This window comes from Muscardinus avellanarius (assembly GCF_963383645.1).
Source record: "Muscardinus avellanarius genome assembly, chromosome: 4".
Lineage (NCBI taxonomy): Eukaryota > Metazoa > Chordata > Mammalia > Rodentia > Gliridae > Muscardinus > Muscardinus avellanarius.
Window position 1 is genome coordinate 72439527 of NC_137789.1, and position 18396 is coordinate 72457922.

At 37.6% G+C, this 18396-nt stretch overlaps 1 protein-coding gene across 1 annotated transcript in view; it reads left to right on the forward strand.

Moving 5' to 3' along the window:
- Window positions 1–211: 211 nt before the first annotated feature.
- Window positions 212–18396, forward strand: part of CYP7B1 (cytochrome P450 family 7 subfamily B member 1) — a gene marked incomplete at both ends in the record, with an annotated part of 198523 nt that continues 180338 nt past the window's right edge. The window contains one exon of the mRNA XM_080694931.1: window positions 212–288. Within this exon, the coding sequence (XP_080551057.1) occupies window positions 212–288 (77 nt within the window). The remainder of the gene's footprint in view (window positions 289–18396) is intronic.

An 18396-nucleotide genomic window follows, 5' to 3' on the forward strand; every position in this document is an offset into this window, starting at 1 on the left:
CTGCGGGGAGAGCCTGCGCCCTCCGCGCGCCTCGGCCCTCCTTCTGGCGGGAGGCGCGGGGCTCGCCTTCCCGGAGGGGCCGGGCGGGGCGGCGCGGGCGCGGGGGGCGGGGCGCGGAGTCCAATAACTTTGTACTTCTGCCTCGGGCCGCCGTGACCGTCCTGCAGGCTCCGGTAGGCCAGCTTCTCCCCTCCGCCCGCTCCCCCGCGCCATGGACCTGCTCCCCGCGCTGGCCCTCGCCGCCGCGCTGCTGCTCCTGGCCCTGTGGCTGCGCGCACGGCGCACCAGGTAAGCGCCCGGGCTCCGGCCACGCATGCGCCCCGCGGTGCCCCCGCCCCCAGCCCCCTCCCACGGCGACCCCCAGCCCCACGGCGACCCCCGCTGCAAAGCTCTGAGCTCCGGGCCGCCACCGGTGCCCGGGGAGAGCGCCCGAGTTAACTAACAAAGGCGCCAGCATCACGTCTTTCTTTCCCAAAGGCGCACTCGCACAGAAGCCGCGGACCCATGATAATTCGCCCCTCCAGCTAGGTTGCAATAGTTAGTCCCAGCTTTGCTGTGCATCTAAACGCGCTCATTTTATACATTCCTGTGAGTTGATGTTTCTGGCCTAGTATTCATACAGCATTTCGGGAGGGATTTTTTTTTTTTATAATTTTATTTTATTTTTTTAGTACCAGAGATGGAACCCAGGCGCATTCTACCTGTAAGCTACATCCCCAGCCCTATTTTTTTAGTTTCTTTACCTTTGAAACAGGGTCTTACTGAGTTGCGAAGGGCCTCATTAAGTAACTAAGGCTGGCCGCGAACCGTGATCCTCCTGTCTCAGCTCCCAAATGCTGGGATTACAAGTGTGAGCCACCATGCCCTGGCTCTTATTTAAATTTTTAAAGTGTTTTAAGAAAACGTCAGTGCCTGGTATGAATGATAAATCTGGGTGCCACTCCATGCCTCAGTTTCTCTATTTTATCTGGAAAAATGAACAGTACTCTATTTTTGGTAGTAAATGTGTTTTTTGGACCAGGACTATACAGATTTTTCAGCGACCTTAACAGGAGGTCCACCATGGCTCCAAAGATGGCAAAAGCAGTATCTTTACATACACCTAGTCTGCGGGTTGGAAGTCATGGAGCCATTGTGTAGGCTTCCCTGTTCTGCCCTGCTAGCAGCCACCATGGTCCGGATTTCAGTTCTGACCTCATGCAGAGCCTGTAATAAACTAAAGCATATCTTGAGGGTGGAAGGAAGTCACTTGTGGGGGTTAGATCATCCGATGTTTGAGGTGTCCTTGGCTGTCCAAGGGGCTCCCGCAGATGTGCATCTGGGATATTATCTGGAGCATCATCTGGAGCTTGACAGCTTTAAGTCTGTGAGAAAAAAAACTCACAATACAGTTTGGCAGACAAGGCCGCCCAAAGTAGAAGCCACATCACCCATGAGGAAACAAATAAATCCTTCGTGAGCAATCTGGTAGGTTGTTTCTGGGACAGTTGGCTCTGAGGCTGCTGACTTCAGGTAGCTGTGATGAACTGGGATAGCGACACTGACTGGTGTTTTGTCTCAATACCTATTTATACATTCCGGAAGCACAATACAGCACAACAGTTACACCAGAGTTAACTTTTACTTTAGAAGTGAAACCATAGAAGAGGTAACCATAGAAAACAGAGAGTAGAAAACACAGGAAATTATCTTAATAGGACCTCACTGTAAACCTTTTGAATGATTTTAAAATATGACATGTTTATCACATAATATTTTTAGCCTTAGACAACAGTTAAACATCATAAGAGTATTCTGATGTAAAGTATACTGGCCAAGAAAATAAATTTTTATCCCACCAAGATGTTAACCACTCATTTTCACCAAGGTAATTTGGATGAACTGGAAGTAGATACTAGTTTAAAAATTTAACAGGCCCTTTAAACTTAGGAGCAGAAGCTGAAGGAATGCTAAGAACTTGGAAAGAACTCTTTCACTTTGGGAAAAGTTGATCTAGGGGAGAATCCCATTTTATGCTTATCCATATCTCCAAAATTTTGGAAAAGGTAGCCTCTTCCTTTTTATTATTACCTCCTGAAATCTCAGTACTGCACAGCCTGAGTTTTGTGTTTCCTCACTTATGAAGCTATTCTCATTAGCAACCCATTTTACATTAGGGTTAGTTAGAGGCTGATCATCAGGATCAGGCCTGCTAGCATACAAGAGTGGACTAAGCTACTTACAGGTTTAAGACATTATAAATTTATTTCTCCTTGGGGTGCTGTCAACCCCAGGTACAAAATTGGTCTCTATAGAAGAGAACTCTAGCAGAGACAAAGCGAGCAGAGAACTATATCCTGTAGCTGAAAAAAAAAAAATTAGTATTTTGCCTGTTCCTCAAGAACCACCCAGGCTTCTTTATTGGAATATCCAGCTGGTTAGAGGGCTGATCAGAGGGGGCCTCACCAAGCCTTGGGAATCCTCTGTCTTCAGTCTTTGAGGGTGACCTTGATGGGGGCAGATGACCTCACGTCCCTTCAGAGGTGAGGGCAACATGCTTTCCAATGTTTTCTCTTTGAAGAGGTGGCACAGCCCAGATGCAGATGGACTCCACTGAGGGCAGTCCTTGATACAATGCCCAGGTCATTTGCAATAACGGCAGGTACCAGGCCTCCAGCTCCTTTTCTTCTCTATAGAAGACGCCTTTGGTATCTCTGAGGGGGCAAGGACTTATTACCCAATATCAGAGCTATAAAATGGGCTTGTCCCTGTGTCTGCATTTGTCTCTTTTGGTACTTAATTTTGTCTACCTCATCTCTGTTGTTGAGATACCCCAAAGGCCAAGCTTAAAAGCTGATTAATGGGAGCCTGAGTCCCAGAAACACAACAGGATATGCATCTCATTTTTGTTAGATCAAACATAATAGCCAGGTTTTGAAATCAATTAATATACTTATCAGAGTTTTCTGAACATTGACCCAATTTTACACTGGATTACACTGGTAACTATAAATCTATGTAAGCTAACAGTATTGACAAAAGTCAGCTCTAGATTTTTGTAATTTTAGAGAACATTATTAGTAAAAAAATAAACTTGTTACCTGACAGATGTTTGTATTTTTCTAACACAATAATAAGACATTTTACTGTCAGGAAAAACAGATGTAAACCAGGTCTTAATGCTGAATCTTCAAATCAAGATGACAAAAAATCTTATTGGTCAGGTCACACACAAATATAAAACCCATAGGCCTTTAACTTATAAACTCTTTTGACACATTTAGATGAATCTAGATACATAGGACATTTAGCTCTCAGATATAGATACATCTGTGGTCACAGGTATATATTTTAGACACAATTTTTTCTTACATTTACCCACTAATTTATCCATTCTAATAGCCAGTCAGTAGCTTAAACCATCATTTTAACAAAATAAATCCTCAGAATGACATTACAATTTAAACATCTACTAGGAAGATAATATAATAGTAATTGCCTTAGCCTGAGGAAAACAAAATATGTTAATTTTCAGTGACATTTTTCGTTTCGATTTTACCAACAAACTTAAGCCACATGAACTAAGATATAATAAGAATAAGCTTTTATACATAGGCAAAAAACCAAAATTTTTCCACTTCTAAGCTGTCAGCCTAGAGCTATTATCCAGTACCAAAAAACAAAGCAAACAAAATAAGCAAATAATTTGGGGAGGTGGTAATTGCTATTTTTTTTTTTTTTTGGTGGTACTGGGGTTCCTGGAAGCCCTTTTACCTCCGGGCTACACTCCCAGACCTATTTTATATTTTTGAAACAGGGTCTCTTACGCCAGCGCGGCTGGCTTCGATCCTGCGCGATCCTCCTGTCTCCGCCTCCCAAGCGCAGGGATTACAAGCGTGCGCCACCACGCCCGGCGGTAATTGCTATTTTAATATGTCAATATATTACATATTAAATTATTATTATTAAATTATTATTATACGTGACATATATACTGATTGTGTGATTATGTATGGTTATAGGTTGTTTCTCTGTGGCTTGGGGATAGCACTGTTTTAGGGCATATAATCACCTGTAGACATTTCTAGAATGCCCCAGATGAATACTCTAGATAAGAGTATTTGCTTTTCTTCTCATGTGAGTTTTCAGAGATATTTTTGGAATGTGTAGCACTCAGAAATTGTCTTCAGTGCCTGTGCTTTATGTTTAGAGCCCCCGATGATCATCAGCTATCCAGAATGTTAATGGCCTGGAAGGAGTTCTACCTGCCTAGGATTCCTTTCCTTTGCTGGTGCTATCTTTTCTATTTGCAGTATCAGAGCCCGTGAAGATACAATTCTTAGGTGTTTTCTTTAAAGAGGGCCAGTAGACAAGAAGGCTGTTTGTCCTCTTCCCACTTTGCATGCAGGACAGGAACAAACAGGCTGACTAGGGCATTCAGAATAGTTGAAGGCAATTGGGGTGAGAATGTGGAACTTGGGGCCATAGTCAGAAGGGCAGAGGAACCTGATGGGCCTTCTTTCTCAACATTCTCAGAACAGGCTGATCTTTCTCTTTATCAGTAAAAATTATTTTGCTGAGGAATTCATGCCATCAACTGCCAATTCATCTTCAGACCAGGAAGATTATAATATAAATATATAGGACACTGCATTCTAGAGAAATCTGATATCTCCATTTGTCCTAGTACCTAGAGAGTCATGTTCTCCATTCTTGCTATTTCTGGATTGGACACTTTAATGCTCTAGGAAAATTATTTGTGTGATGTTACCTCTAAAGGAGAATATGGTTAGGAATCCCTTGTTTATCCTTATGGATATGCTTATACTAATATCTCTAATATATGTTAGTAAAAATATGTCCTTTTTCCGCTTTATAATGTTTTACACACTTTCCTATATAATTTTTTTGTTGTTGTTTAGGATTCCTTTGATTTTGGGAAAGGAGTTACTTTATTTGCTCTGAAAATTACAGCTCACTGGAAACAGGAATTCACTCAATAGAATTGATTTAGAACACGAAATGCTACATAATTTTGAATATATCCATGTTACATAAGTGCAGAAGACTGCATAATTTTACATTACATGGGTTGAGGACTGGGGATTTGTGTTTGTTTTTGCTTTTACAATTGCCTGTTAAAAAAAGATGATGAATTATGAGGTGGTTACAGGCTTTAATTTTTTTTTATTTTATTGAAAGTAAATGTTATACATTTAATCTGTATTTGGTGCCCTCCGTCCCCTGTTTCCCTTACCCCCTCCCGATACATAGTACCCAGGCTAATCTTGCTATATTCGTACTTTTACACCTATTTGGAAATAGCCGCTCATCAATCAAGTTCAGCCTCCTTCCTCTCCTATATAAATTTTTATAAAAACATTTTTTGTAAATATTATATTGAAACCCCTCACACATCACACAGAAACATGTATATCTTTGGGCTCTGGTGGTAATATTTATGTAGGACTGTGGAGTAATTGTCAAAGTGTATATGTTCTTTACATTTTAATAGATGTTGTCAAACTTCCCCAAGTCTCAGTTTATGTTGCTAGTAGTGACCTCTGTAAGTTTCCATTTCCCCACATGCTGCCAATACTAATCTTATAAATCACTTTGACTTGCCAATTTGATACTAACAGAAAATACAGCTTCATTTTAATTCCACTTTCCATTTGTTTACTCCTTCAAAAGAGGGAGTTTGAATATCTTTATTTTATTTAATTTTAATTTTAATTTTATTTTATTTTGTGGGGCACTAGGGATGGAACCCAGAATTCTACCTCAGAGCTACACTCTCAGCCCTATTCTTCATTCTCTATTTTAAAACAGGGTCTCACTAAGCTACAGAAGGCCTCACTAAGTAGCTGAGACTGGCTATAAACCTGTGATCCTCCTGTCTCAGCCTCCCAAGTACTGGAATTACAAGCATGCGCCACCATGCCCGGCCTTTTATTTTATTTTATTTTATTTTTGAAGGAAATAACAGTTGACTTGTAACTTAGATTATTTTTTTGTTTTCTGTAAGGTGTTTATTTTTCTCTTGTGTTCTTTTTCTATTTCTTCACTAATGGCTCTTTACACTATTCTGTACCTTCTGAAATTATTTTAACCATTGTGATTTGTTTAAGTTTCTAGATATACCTCTTTGCTTAGTACTTTTATATCACAACATAAATAAATATATTCACCACTGTTCTCCCCTATCATCAACTTATTTTAGAAATTACATATATATGTATTAGAAAATCTATGTCTGAAAAGTATGTAATATATCATAGGAGTGTTGGATGTTCTGAAGTACAAATTTTATGTTCTATAAAATTGGAACAAAAATAAGTGAAAACAAACTCAGAGGTCACTTACTACCTTTGAGTGTGTATCATTGATTCTCCCTTCTTTTGCTTCCCTCTGATTTTCATTCCTTCCCTTCCTTGTTTGTTTGTATATTTGTTTTGAGACAGAGTCTCACTGTGCTCTAGCTTTGCCTGAACTCCTGGACTACCTACCACACAGCTATGGGAAACTAGCGGCATGTGCCACTGTGCTTTGCTGCTTTGATTTCTTTTGTGACTCCCCCACCCCCGCTGGAAAAAGGAATTGTAAGATTGTCAGCCACAGAGGCCACTGCAGCACTACTCAAGAGAGATGACAGTGGCTAGGCCTAGGGTTGCAGCTGAAGGGTAGATGGGAAGTGGTTAGAATCAGGATATATTTTGACAGTAGAGTCAACAGGCTTTGCTGTGATGGGTAAAGGAGAAAGAAATCAACAATAAAACTTAAAAGTGTTACTTTTTTTGCACGATAATGTGGGTGAACAGTGATGCCATTTTCTGAGATTGGGAAATATGTATAATATGTATATATTATATATATACACACATATCTATATATAATTTTCTCATTCAACATGAGTTTGTCCCTTAATAAGAGTTTTTACCCTGCCAATTTGCCTGTTCTTCAGTCAATACAAATTGTGAGGTTTTTTTCTCCTTTTTAACATTTTTAAAATTTTTTATGTGGAACGTATTTAAAATGGCATACATTCAAACTGTGCTTGGCACCCTCCCTACCTTCCCCTCCCCTCTCCCAACAATGAGTTACCAGGTTGACCATGCTATATTTATATTTTTACACAAATTCAGATGTAACTCCTCCATTAATCAACCTCAGCCTTCTTCCTCTCCTATCCTTCCATTAGTTAGGGAAATATTTAATCTAAATTTCACCATTTCTTGAATCAAATTCTATATCAGATGTTTAACTGTGGATATATCTATTGTGATTTTTCTTTTCTTTTTTCATTCTTTTTTTGTGGTACACATGGAACACCGGGGACTTCTACCTCTGAACTATACCTCCAGTTCTATTTTTTATTCTTTATTTTGAAACAAGATCTCACTAAGTAGCTGAGGCTAGCTGTGAACTTGTGATCCTTCTATCTCAGCCTCCCAAGTATTGGGATCACAAGCAAGTGCCACCACACCCAGCTTCTTTTTTATTCTTATTTTAAAAATGTTAAATTGCATGGATATTTTAACATTGGATAGGTATCTCAAAATCACATACATATGTTTGTATATTTGTATGTGATGGTATGTATGTGTACATCTCAAATAGAAGATTGATGAGTCATAGCGTAAAGACTTTTGTATCTACAACCACTCTGGAAAAATCAAAATTGGATTTTTTTTTTCGGCACTGGGGACAGAACCCAGGGACATTCTACCTCTAAACTATACCCCCAGCCCTATTTTTCTTCTTTATTTTGAAACAGGGTCTCACTGACTTGCAAAGGGCCTCACTAAGTAGCTGAGGCTGCCTGCGAACCATCATCCTCCTGTCTCAGCCTCCTGAATGCTGGGATTACAAATGTGTGCCACCATGCCCGGTTGGGAAATTTTTCAAAGTAATTGTCCCCCTGCCCTTTTATTTTTCTTATATACTTTCACTAGTAAAATATGAGAGTTCCAGTTGCTTCATATTCTAGGCCAGCCTATTGGTTGTGAGCACTGTCTTTCTAGATTTGGGGCTTTCTTGTCTTTCTGTGGAGTGTTGATTTTTCTTTTGGTTAGCAAATACATTTCTGGCTATTTTTCTTAAATGTGTGGAAACTTGGTTTTACTTGTTATCAAAGCAAGTATGCAAAGCTTGAGATATTTACCAAGACTGCCTTCATTGGTGGGACTATGGTCTGAAATGTGCTTCCTTTCCAAATTCATTTGTTGAGATCCTGCCCTCCAAAGTGATAATATTAGGAGGTCAGCCATGTGATAATACAGAGAGAAGGTGACCATCGATGAACTAGGAAGCAGGCCCTCAGTAGACACTGAATCTGCTAGTGCCTTATCTTGAGCTGCTCTAGAACTGTGAGATAAGTGTCTCTTGTTTGTAATCCACCCACTTTGTGGTAATTTGTTTTAGTAGCTCAAGCAGAGGCAAATGAAATTCAAACCTAAACTCTTCCTTCCTGGGTGGACAGCAGCTGAAGTCTGCTCAGCCATGCCACAGGTCCCTGCCACTGGGCTCTTTGGTGTCTTCCCTGAAGGTGTACTCTTCCAAGGTTGGCCAAGAATTTGAAGGATGTTTATATGTAGATTGTGTGTGTGTGTGTGTGTGTGTGTGTGTGTGTGTGTGTGTGTGTGTGTTACTAGGCATTATACCCACAGGCATTCTACCTCCAAAATATACCCAAGCCTTGTTTTATTTTTTGTTTCGAAACACAGTCTTGCTGGGTTGCTGAGAGTCTTGCTGCAGTGCTGAGGCAGTTCTCCCACCTGGAATCTTCCCTTCTCAGCCTCCCAAGTACTGGGATTACAGGCACGTCAATTCAGTAGCCCTAAACTATGACACTTTAAGTAATGCTGTAGCTTTTTGCTCGAGGAAAAGCTGTTTATCACAGACCTTATTCAACAGGGACCTTATCTTTAGGGTTTTCAACCCTCCACTCTCTGTCATCTGTTAGGTTAATCCAGGCTTCAATATTTCTGGAAGGTAAATTCCAACAGTGGTTATATCTAAGTGATGTGTGATTGTGGGACAATTTTAATTTTTATGCCTGTAGATATTTTAAAATTGCATTTAATAAACATGTGTTCCTTTATAAAACAAGACCACAAACTTAAAATAAAATTTTGAGAAATTCCTTTTCTGTGTTTCAATTCTTGTTTCCTTTGTAAGAACCAACATTATGAGAAGATGGTAGCATTTGACTTGTAACTTAGATTCAAGTAGTGCTAGAAAACCCGGGCAATTTCCAGCAACTCATTAACTTATGTGTATTTGATGAGTAAAAACATGCATTTTTAAAATTTTTGTTTACTAATAATAGATTTCAAAGTATTTTTCAAATTTTTGTCACAGATAACATATATAATTAGCCTGTATAGTGAAAAACAGACATAATAACAAATATGCCTTTCTTATTCTCATTTAACTTTATTACCCACAAAATGACAAAATGAATCCTTTATAGAACAATTAAAATAAACATAGAATGGTTAAATTATTCTAAATAGATTAAATAGAAAGTGGTACTAAATCATTTTTTTTCAATGAAACACAAATCAGAATTCAAAGAAATCTAATAAATAGGAGAAAGTAGTTATAGAAAATATGAAAGGGGGTTGATATCATAGATTTATATTTAAAAATTTTTTTAAGTCTAGATGCCAGACTCTACACAGGCCTAAATTCGAAGCCCTGATAGATATGTTTCATTTCAGGAGGATCTGGGGGAGAATCTTTTTTCTTTCTCTTCCAGCTTCTAGGATCTACCAGAATTCAAGTCTTTCTTTTCTACTCTGACACTATAGCCTTTCTTTTATAAGGACTCTTTCTTTTACATTTTGTCCACCTAGATTATTCAAAATAATCTCCACAGACCAAGACCCTTAATTCAATCACATGTTCTGCCCAACATAATCATTGCTCTAAGCCCAAAGATGTCCATTCTACAGTCCAAAAATAAATCATCATCTTATCCTAGTATCTGCCAAAGCCTCAACTTAACCAAAGTAAAAAAAAAAAAAAAAAAAATGGTCTAAATCTCATTAGTTCAAATTTTCCAGCTCTTATCATCTAAGTCATCTAAATAACAAGGACAAAAATCTGAGAATGGTCCATCCATGGGCAAAAAGATTCACTTAAAAATAATCTCTGTTCACAGGCTGGGGATGTGGCCCACTGGTGGAGCACTTCTCAAACATGCATAAGGCACTGAGCTCAATTCCCCAGTACTAGAAAAAAAATGTATTCTTAAAAATCAGTTTAGCCAGGCATGGTAGCACATGCCTATAATCCCAGTTCTTGGGAGGCTGAGAGAGGAGGATCACAGTTTTAAGACCAGCTTCCGCAAGTTATCGGGAACACTAGCAACCTAACCAAACCTCATTTCAATAGAAAACAAAATTACTAGAGAGTATAGCCATGAGGGAGAATAATGCCCCTGGGATTGAAAAATATATCTTTTTAAAAAAATTATACTATTATGAGTTGAATTTTGACCCTCTCATTGATCTTTTTATCTTTTGACCTCATTTCAGTTTTTTAAATGACATTATATACAAAATTACTTTATTCCTGTATCTTCTCAATTATTTCTTATAGAAGATTTTATAGGTTTCAAGATTTCAATTTCTTGGGTTTTTTTTTTCTGAGTCCTGCTATCTCTGTTTGTCTTAGTTGTCAGTTACCAGCTAAACATGATAAAAGTAATATTGAACCACAGCAAATAACTTTTCCAGCAGATGTCTTTGAGGCACTGCTGTGTGTCTTTTTTATTTGCAAGAGATTTTCTAGTGCAGTGCTCCTCAAGCTAGCTGTGATGAAGCTGTATTTTTCATTTCTCTTTTTAATTTCTACCTATCATGAACTAATTCTTTGGTAAATCAATGAAAAAATAATTCACAAAGTAATATTTAAAAGTTGACAAAATACAGAATCATTTTTCTTTTTTATTAAATTTAGCAGACATAAATTTTTTTCTGTCAAGTTGGTGTAAAAGTTTCTCAACATTTATTTACAGGTTTCATGTTTATCTTTTTTTTTTTTTTTTTTTTTTTTTTTTTGCTGGTCTGGGGGTGGAACCCAGGGCCATTCGACCTCCGAGCTACACCTCCTGCCCTATTTTTTATTCTTTATTTTGAAACAGGGTCTTGCTAAGTTGCAGAGAGCCTCACTAGGTAGCTGAGGCTGTCCACAAACCGCGATCCTCCGGTCTCAGCCTCCCGCAAGCGCCACCACGCCCGGCTATGTTTATCTTTTTGCAGATAAGTGAAAAGAAAAGTTTGCAGACTTTACCTATCAGGACTGTGCTTTGAATAACACTGATTTTTTTTTTTAAACTCCAGTTCTTTTAACCTTGTTTGGATTTTAAAGCTTGGAACAAAGTTGAATCGCCCATTTGTTTTTGTTTTTGTTTTTGTTTTTTTGGCACTAACTGGAGAACTTTGCCTCAGTATTGTTTAGGGAAAAAATATTGTATGAATTTTCTTCCCCCTTTATTTATCTTTATTTATTCCTCTTCTCCAACACACACACATGCTCATACCTCTGAATTGCTGTCATTGGTAAGAAATAAGATTAAAATGTTAAGATAAAATTTTAGCCAAAGCAAGAACTCAGTTGACTTTATTGAGTTGTAAGACATTAAGGTTATATAGATAATGAATTGTTTTGAAATTTTGATTTTTTGATATCATTGTTTCACACAAGTCAATTATGTCTCTTCCTAATTACAGTCATCCTTCAGTATCTGTGTAGAATTGGTTCCAGAACTTCCTTGGATACGAAAAGCCAGTATGCTCAAGACCCTTATATAAGTGATGTCATTCATGTATACTTTAAATCAAATCTAGACTACTCATAATAACTAAAGCAGCCTAAATAGTTGTTATACTATATTGCTTAAGGAATAATGACCAGGGAAAAAGTATGTACATGTTCAGTACAGATGCAGTTTTTTCCAAATATTTTGAGTTTATGGTTGGTTGAATTCATAAATATGGAACCCATGTATTTTGAGAGTTGACTGTGCTGATTTTCCTCCAAAACAAGACCCGTGGTACTTTAGATCCATCACACTGTTTCTGTTGCCTAGAGAATAAGAAGTAGGTTTACCATTATTAGTGGGTACAATTCTTGTTTCATTTCCTTTTCTCATAATAAAATCCTTTTCTCATAGGAAAAGGATGTAGGCAGCTAAGAGCAAAGCCATTTTTCTGTTTACGAATATGCTGAAGTAACAGAGAGATTTGGTGTTTTTACAGAGAAGGCATCAGACCATTCTCTGGGCATGTGTGGCTCTTCATTAAACGGCTAAGCAGTCAGTGCGCTGTACCATGCTTTCCGTTAATTGAGCACAGACTTTGGATTGTTCTTGTTATCATTTAACAGATTTCTGGCTTGCATCACTGTTTTGTTTTGTAACTTAAAAAGAATTCTTTGAAAGTACTTCTATTATGTAATAGAGGAAGGTACTTGTTATGAAAAACAAACATTTTGTGGTTAACTTTATTTTGCTTGTCATTGATGGTAACCACTTAATGAGTTACAAGATGCTCAGTAGAACAACTTAGGTCAACAGACCTCACTGTTGCTCTGGCCTGTGGTCGTAATTCTGAAAAATTCTGCCAACGATTTAAATATTCCATCTCTTTGTTTTAGCAGAAAGTTAATTCAGAGGTTTGATTGGGTTGGCATAAATGTCTTATCTCTTTCAGAATAAAATCTTAGAGTGCTTGCCTGGCCTTGTGGGGCAGTGTCTTAGTCCATTTGGGTTGCTATAAACAAAATACCACAAACTGGGTGTCTTTTAAAACAACAGAAATTTATTTCTAACAGTTCTGGAGAGTGGAAAGTTCAAGGCCCAGATTCTAGAAAATTTGTGTCTGGCAAGGACCCATTCGTTAAGAGATGATCATCTTTTCACATTCGGTGCACTTATAAGGTGGAAGAAGCAAAGGTTGCTTGGGACTCTTTATTAGTGTATTTTTATTGGTAGATTGTAATTATACCATAGTGAAATTTAAAGTAATATATAAATACATATACACATTACCAGGCGTATGTCCTTGCATATCCGAGCCTGCTCCCCCTTCCTCCCTCCCCATACACGTTAGAGATGTTGGTAATCATACCTTTGTGTATGGATATAACCTTACTTGAACTTTTGCCTTCCTCAGGCCTCCTTTTTCCCCTCCCAATGTCCTTCTCCCAGTTCCTTCCCACTGTTCTATTGGTCTCTCCTCATTTAATTGAAATCCCTTTTATTTCCTCTTTTCATCATAGTTTCTACATATGAGAGAAAATACATCACCCTTCACTTTCTGAGACAGGCTGATCATACTTAGCATAATACTTTCTAGTTCCATCCGTTTTCCTGCAAATGACATATTTTGTTCTTCTTTGTGAATGAATAAGATTCCATTGTGTGTATATACCCACATTTTTTAAATATCTGTTCATCTGTTGATAGACACCTAGGTTGGTTCCACAGTGTGGCTCTTGTGAACTGTGCTGCTACAAACTTGGCTGTGGGTGTGTTACTGTAGTATTCTGACTTTGTTTCTTTTGTAAAGGTTCCTAGGAGTGGTAGAGCTGGGTTATATGGTGGTTCCACTCCTAGTCTTTTGAGGAACCCCCATACTGATCTCCATAGTCCTTGTACTCATTTGCAGTCCCACCAAAAGTATATGAGTTTCTATTTTTCCATATCCTGGCCAGCATTTATTATGTTTTTTTGTTTTTGTTTTTGTTTTTGTTTTTGAGGTACTGGGGATGGAACCCAGGGGCATTCGACCTTCAAGCTACACCCCCTGCCCTATTTTTTATTCTTTATTTTGAAACAGGGTCTCACTACATTGCGGAGGGCCTCACTAAATAGCTGAGGCGATCAGTGAACCTCAGTCCTCCAGTCTCAGCCTCCTAAATGTTGGGATTATAAATGTGAGTCACCACACCCAGTTATGGTTTGTATTCTGGATAACTGTTGGGCATGTTTTTATCAGGAAACTAACCACATTTATGTGGGCTCTGCTCTCGTATTCTAATCACCTCCCAAAAGTCTTACCTCCTAATGCCATCACCTCAGAAGGTAGGTTCGACATAAAATTTTTGAGGGGACACAGACACGCAGAATGCAACCAGCAGCTTGTAAATGTGAAGTCAATTGTAGCTCAGCCTTTCTTAGCACTGAGGCTTTCTTGCAGAAAGACATGTAATTTTTTTTAAAGTGCATACATAGTCATGAAACTGAAATGAACCAGGATCCAAAATCCAGTACCCCCTACAGTGATGACTTTTGAGAGAATGGTAACAGGGAGCAGAAGTGAAGGATGCTGAGCACTGCTGTGTCCCAGGCTCTAGGCTGGGAAGTTTTATACAGCATCTCATGGAATCTTCACTCCCACTGAAGTGATAACTGTCACCAAACTATTTTCAAAAAAAGAAGCTAAAATCATAAGAGACCAATTAACTTGCCTAAGGTACAGTGATACTCAGCAATTTTATGTATGTGTGAATGTATGTATGTATGTATGTATGTATATGTAATGTGACACTGCAAGTTGAAATTAGGGGCTTTCTACCAGCCTTTTTTATTTTTAATTTTTAAACAGGGTAGTACTAAGTTGCTGAGCATCTCACTAAATTGCTGGGGCTGACATCTAACCTGTAATCCTCCTGTCTCAGTCTCCTAAGTACTAGAGTTATACTAATGGAGTTCTAGATCCATTAGAAGTGTGGTAAAAAGAATAAAGCCCTTTCAACTCCAGAGATATCCACACATTCTTCCTCATAACATGTGAATAGGTTAGGTTACCTGGAAAAGGGGAATTATGGTTGCAGGAGGAATGAAAGTTGATAATCAAGCTAACTTCCACATGAGGATTATCTTTGATTATTTGGGTAGGCCCAGTGGAATCACCCAGTTCATTAAAACTGGAGGAGAAAGGCAGAAAAGGAGGTCAGGGCGAGGTAACTTGAGAAAGATTCGACTTTTGCTAGTATTTATTTGCTTATGGTGAGTGCTGGGGATGGAATGCAGGACCCTGCACATGTTGCTGGGTTTTAAGATGCATAAAGGATAAAGGATCCCATGAGACACATACACACACACACACACACACACACGCACGTGCGTGCGCGCGCGCGCGCACACACACACACACACACACAGCCTCTCCTTTAGAAATTCCAGAAAGTAATATAGGTATAGTCATCCTGCCAATACCATGATTTTAACTCAGAATGTCCATGTTGGTCTTCTGGCCTATAGAACTGTTTGGTAATAAATTTGCATTAAGCCACTAAATTTGTAGTAATTTTCTACTTCATTTATGGAAAACCAACAGTTTAGCCATATCCCACCTGCTCTTTACATTAAACTTCATTGCTTTTTGCAAGAAGATTGGCTTTGGCTGACTGTGCTGATTGCCCAGGAAAAGCAGGATAGAAAGTGAACGTTTACAAAACCTTAGCACCTTCATTGCCATGCTAGCACACAATCGCTGGAGAATTGTTGGTCCCTGACTTCACAGACTATCATGGCCATTCATCTGTGTCTTTCCTCCTTATCCATCATAATTATGTTTTGAATATTATGTATCCAGCAACTTCATGAATTTTCAAATTGTTTTTGGAAACAGGACATAGGCTATAGGCACTGTGACCAACACAATTTTGTCAGGAGATAACTTTCTAGCATAGACTCAGTGCAACCTTCTCATGGCTGCCTGCAGCCTGGAGGAAAAGGCTGAGATGGATTTAGGATGTGAAGAAACTAAGGAAACGAGAGCTGTACTTCACTGGTTTCCCAAAAGTAATAGAGCAGAGAGAGCCATAGGCTGCAGAGGAAAGATTAACAGCTTCTTGTAGGGAAATGGTTTTGTGCTTTATCCAAAGCACAATCACATTGAAAGTGCTCCAGGTTACTGTTCTGTGAAAGGCAAAGGACAAAATTATAGAAAGCTACTTTGCTGAATAAGAGAAGGTGGCATCAATTATGTCATGCATCTTTACAGCTAAAGTACTCATTTTTATTTTAATGGCTTTGGCTTTTTTTTTAAACAGAAATATTTGGGATGGGATATTTTTGTCTATGGAAAAGTATAAAAGACTAATTAATTCTATAATTGCCTAATATAAAAATTAATAGAATTTTTAACAAAAGTGTAATTGTAATGCGATTTAAATTCATTGTCATTTCCCCTTATAACTTCTTTCTAAATAGTTAATATTCATAAAGAAAAAAACTTTAGAATCCTTATTTGATTTGGCACTGAGCATGATATCCAGCATTGAGAAAGCTCCCAGGGTATATTTGTAAAAAGAATGAATGAAGGATGAATGAATGAATGAATGAACAGTTTGGTGCAATGATTGCTATCTTTTTTTCAGTATGAATAGTTTGGGGTTTTAGAAATGTTATAAAAATATACAAAGTACATACAAAAATAATATCTAATATCATACAAACCTAATATCCTATGATTTTTCTGCTATTCAATTAAAAAGCAGAGATTTATTAAGCCAGTACTTACATATTCTGAATATTTATAAATGGAGAACATAGGCTACGATGGTTATTCTTTAGTATAAACCTAATTGAAAACACAGTGACTGGAGTGCAGACAACTCTTCCTTCTGAAAATTCAGAGTTAAGAAATATGCATTGTTATCTTTCAATATACCTCATTTTATAGAGGTATATTTTAGTGACAATTTATATAACTGTGTTAAGATTCCATTCCCTCTTGTCGATGGGCAGTGTGCTTTATTTAACAAAACATCACTATTGTGAAAGGGCTGAGTCTGTTTTTTTTTTTTTTTTGTAATCACATAGAATTATACATATGTTTGTTCCTTAATACCCTTAAAACAAATAAGGATAGGAGAAATGCTCATAAATTATTAAAAAGACCATGTTTTCTGTTTGAAAAATCAAAGTTGGCTTGGTTAAAGTGATTTTTTTTATTAAGTACACCTTAGAACTATGAACATACAAGGAAGACAGTGGCTTATTGGGTCATGTCCAGCAAGGACTTAGTGTGGTAGTACTGTACTTTGGTACTGCTGTTCCTTTTTTGTCTAGAATATGAAGGGATTAGCATTGGTCAGTCTTTGTGTATTGAATATATGGTACTGTAGAACTTTTTTGCCTTGTAATAATGTTGGCCAACACATTCAAGTATTTTTTTATATTCTTATCAGAAGTAAGCAAGTAATTTATTTACTATTATATTTTATTGAATCATTCTCTTATAGCAACAATCTCATTTTATAGAAGTAAAAATTAAGTCTCCTTTAAATAATTTCCCCAACATCATACAGCTAGAATTTTAGTGCATTTAGGGTTCAATTCACAGTGTTTCACTTCAAGCCCAACCTGTTAATACTGTGGGTTTTCTTTTCTTTCTTTTTTTTTTTCTTATTTTTAACCCCTTTTAAAAACAATTTTTCTGGCATATGATCTCCTCCTTTGATAAAAATGAACATATTAAGATCCAGTACAACATTTAAGCATTTCTTGTAGAAATTTAGGACATGAACATATATATTTGAATTTTAAAAAAGAATATTTTAGGTATAAGGAAAAAAAGCAGGAAAAATAGTCTGCTGTCTTGCTCTTACCCTAGTTGTGTGACATCCACACTTGATTGATAACATGAGCAAATATGTACCTCTTTTTTTATCCTATTCACTAACCTTTTTACCTGTTTCTTACTGGATCAGCAAAGAATTTGGGGTTCACCGAATATCCCGAATGTTCTACCAATTCACATGTAATGGAGACAGGTCAGATGATGTGGGAACCTGCCTGTTGACAGAAGGATATAGTGGCCAGGATAGAATTGAACTGAAAACTTTAAAATTTGCTTTGAGATCCCTGTTTTCAAGAGGAAAAACACATTGAAGGAACCCACATTCAAAGGGGAAGGATCTTTCCACCCTCTGGGAATTAATTAAAGACAGTGTAGTGGTTTTCCATTTTAACAGTCCTTCCTAAATGGATCAAGCAAGCTGTTGCATGTGTCACTGCTGCTGTTGTTATTGTACCTAGAGAAACAGCATCAAATACTGAGTGAGAAAGTGTTTAGACTGCTCATATATTACTTAATGTAGTAAGCATAGTTGTTACTGATCTGTCTCTTAAATACTTCAGGACTGTGGTGAACTTTTACTCTCGTTTTAGATTTTGAATGACCTTTTCTACTTAAGCAAAGAATCTCAGGACTGTAACTGTAACTCTGCCCTTCTGTTTCTTTATATTCATACATGTTACTTCATTTACCATATATGCAGTATATGTACATGTTCATATATATGTGTATACATTTACATGTATACACATGCATATAAATATATGTGTATATATTTCAAAGTAGTTCTACCCTTTTTGCTTGTCAGTGTGTTGTA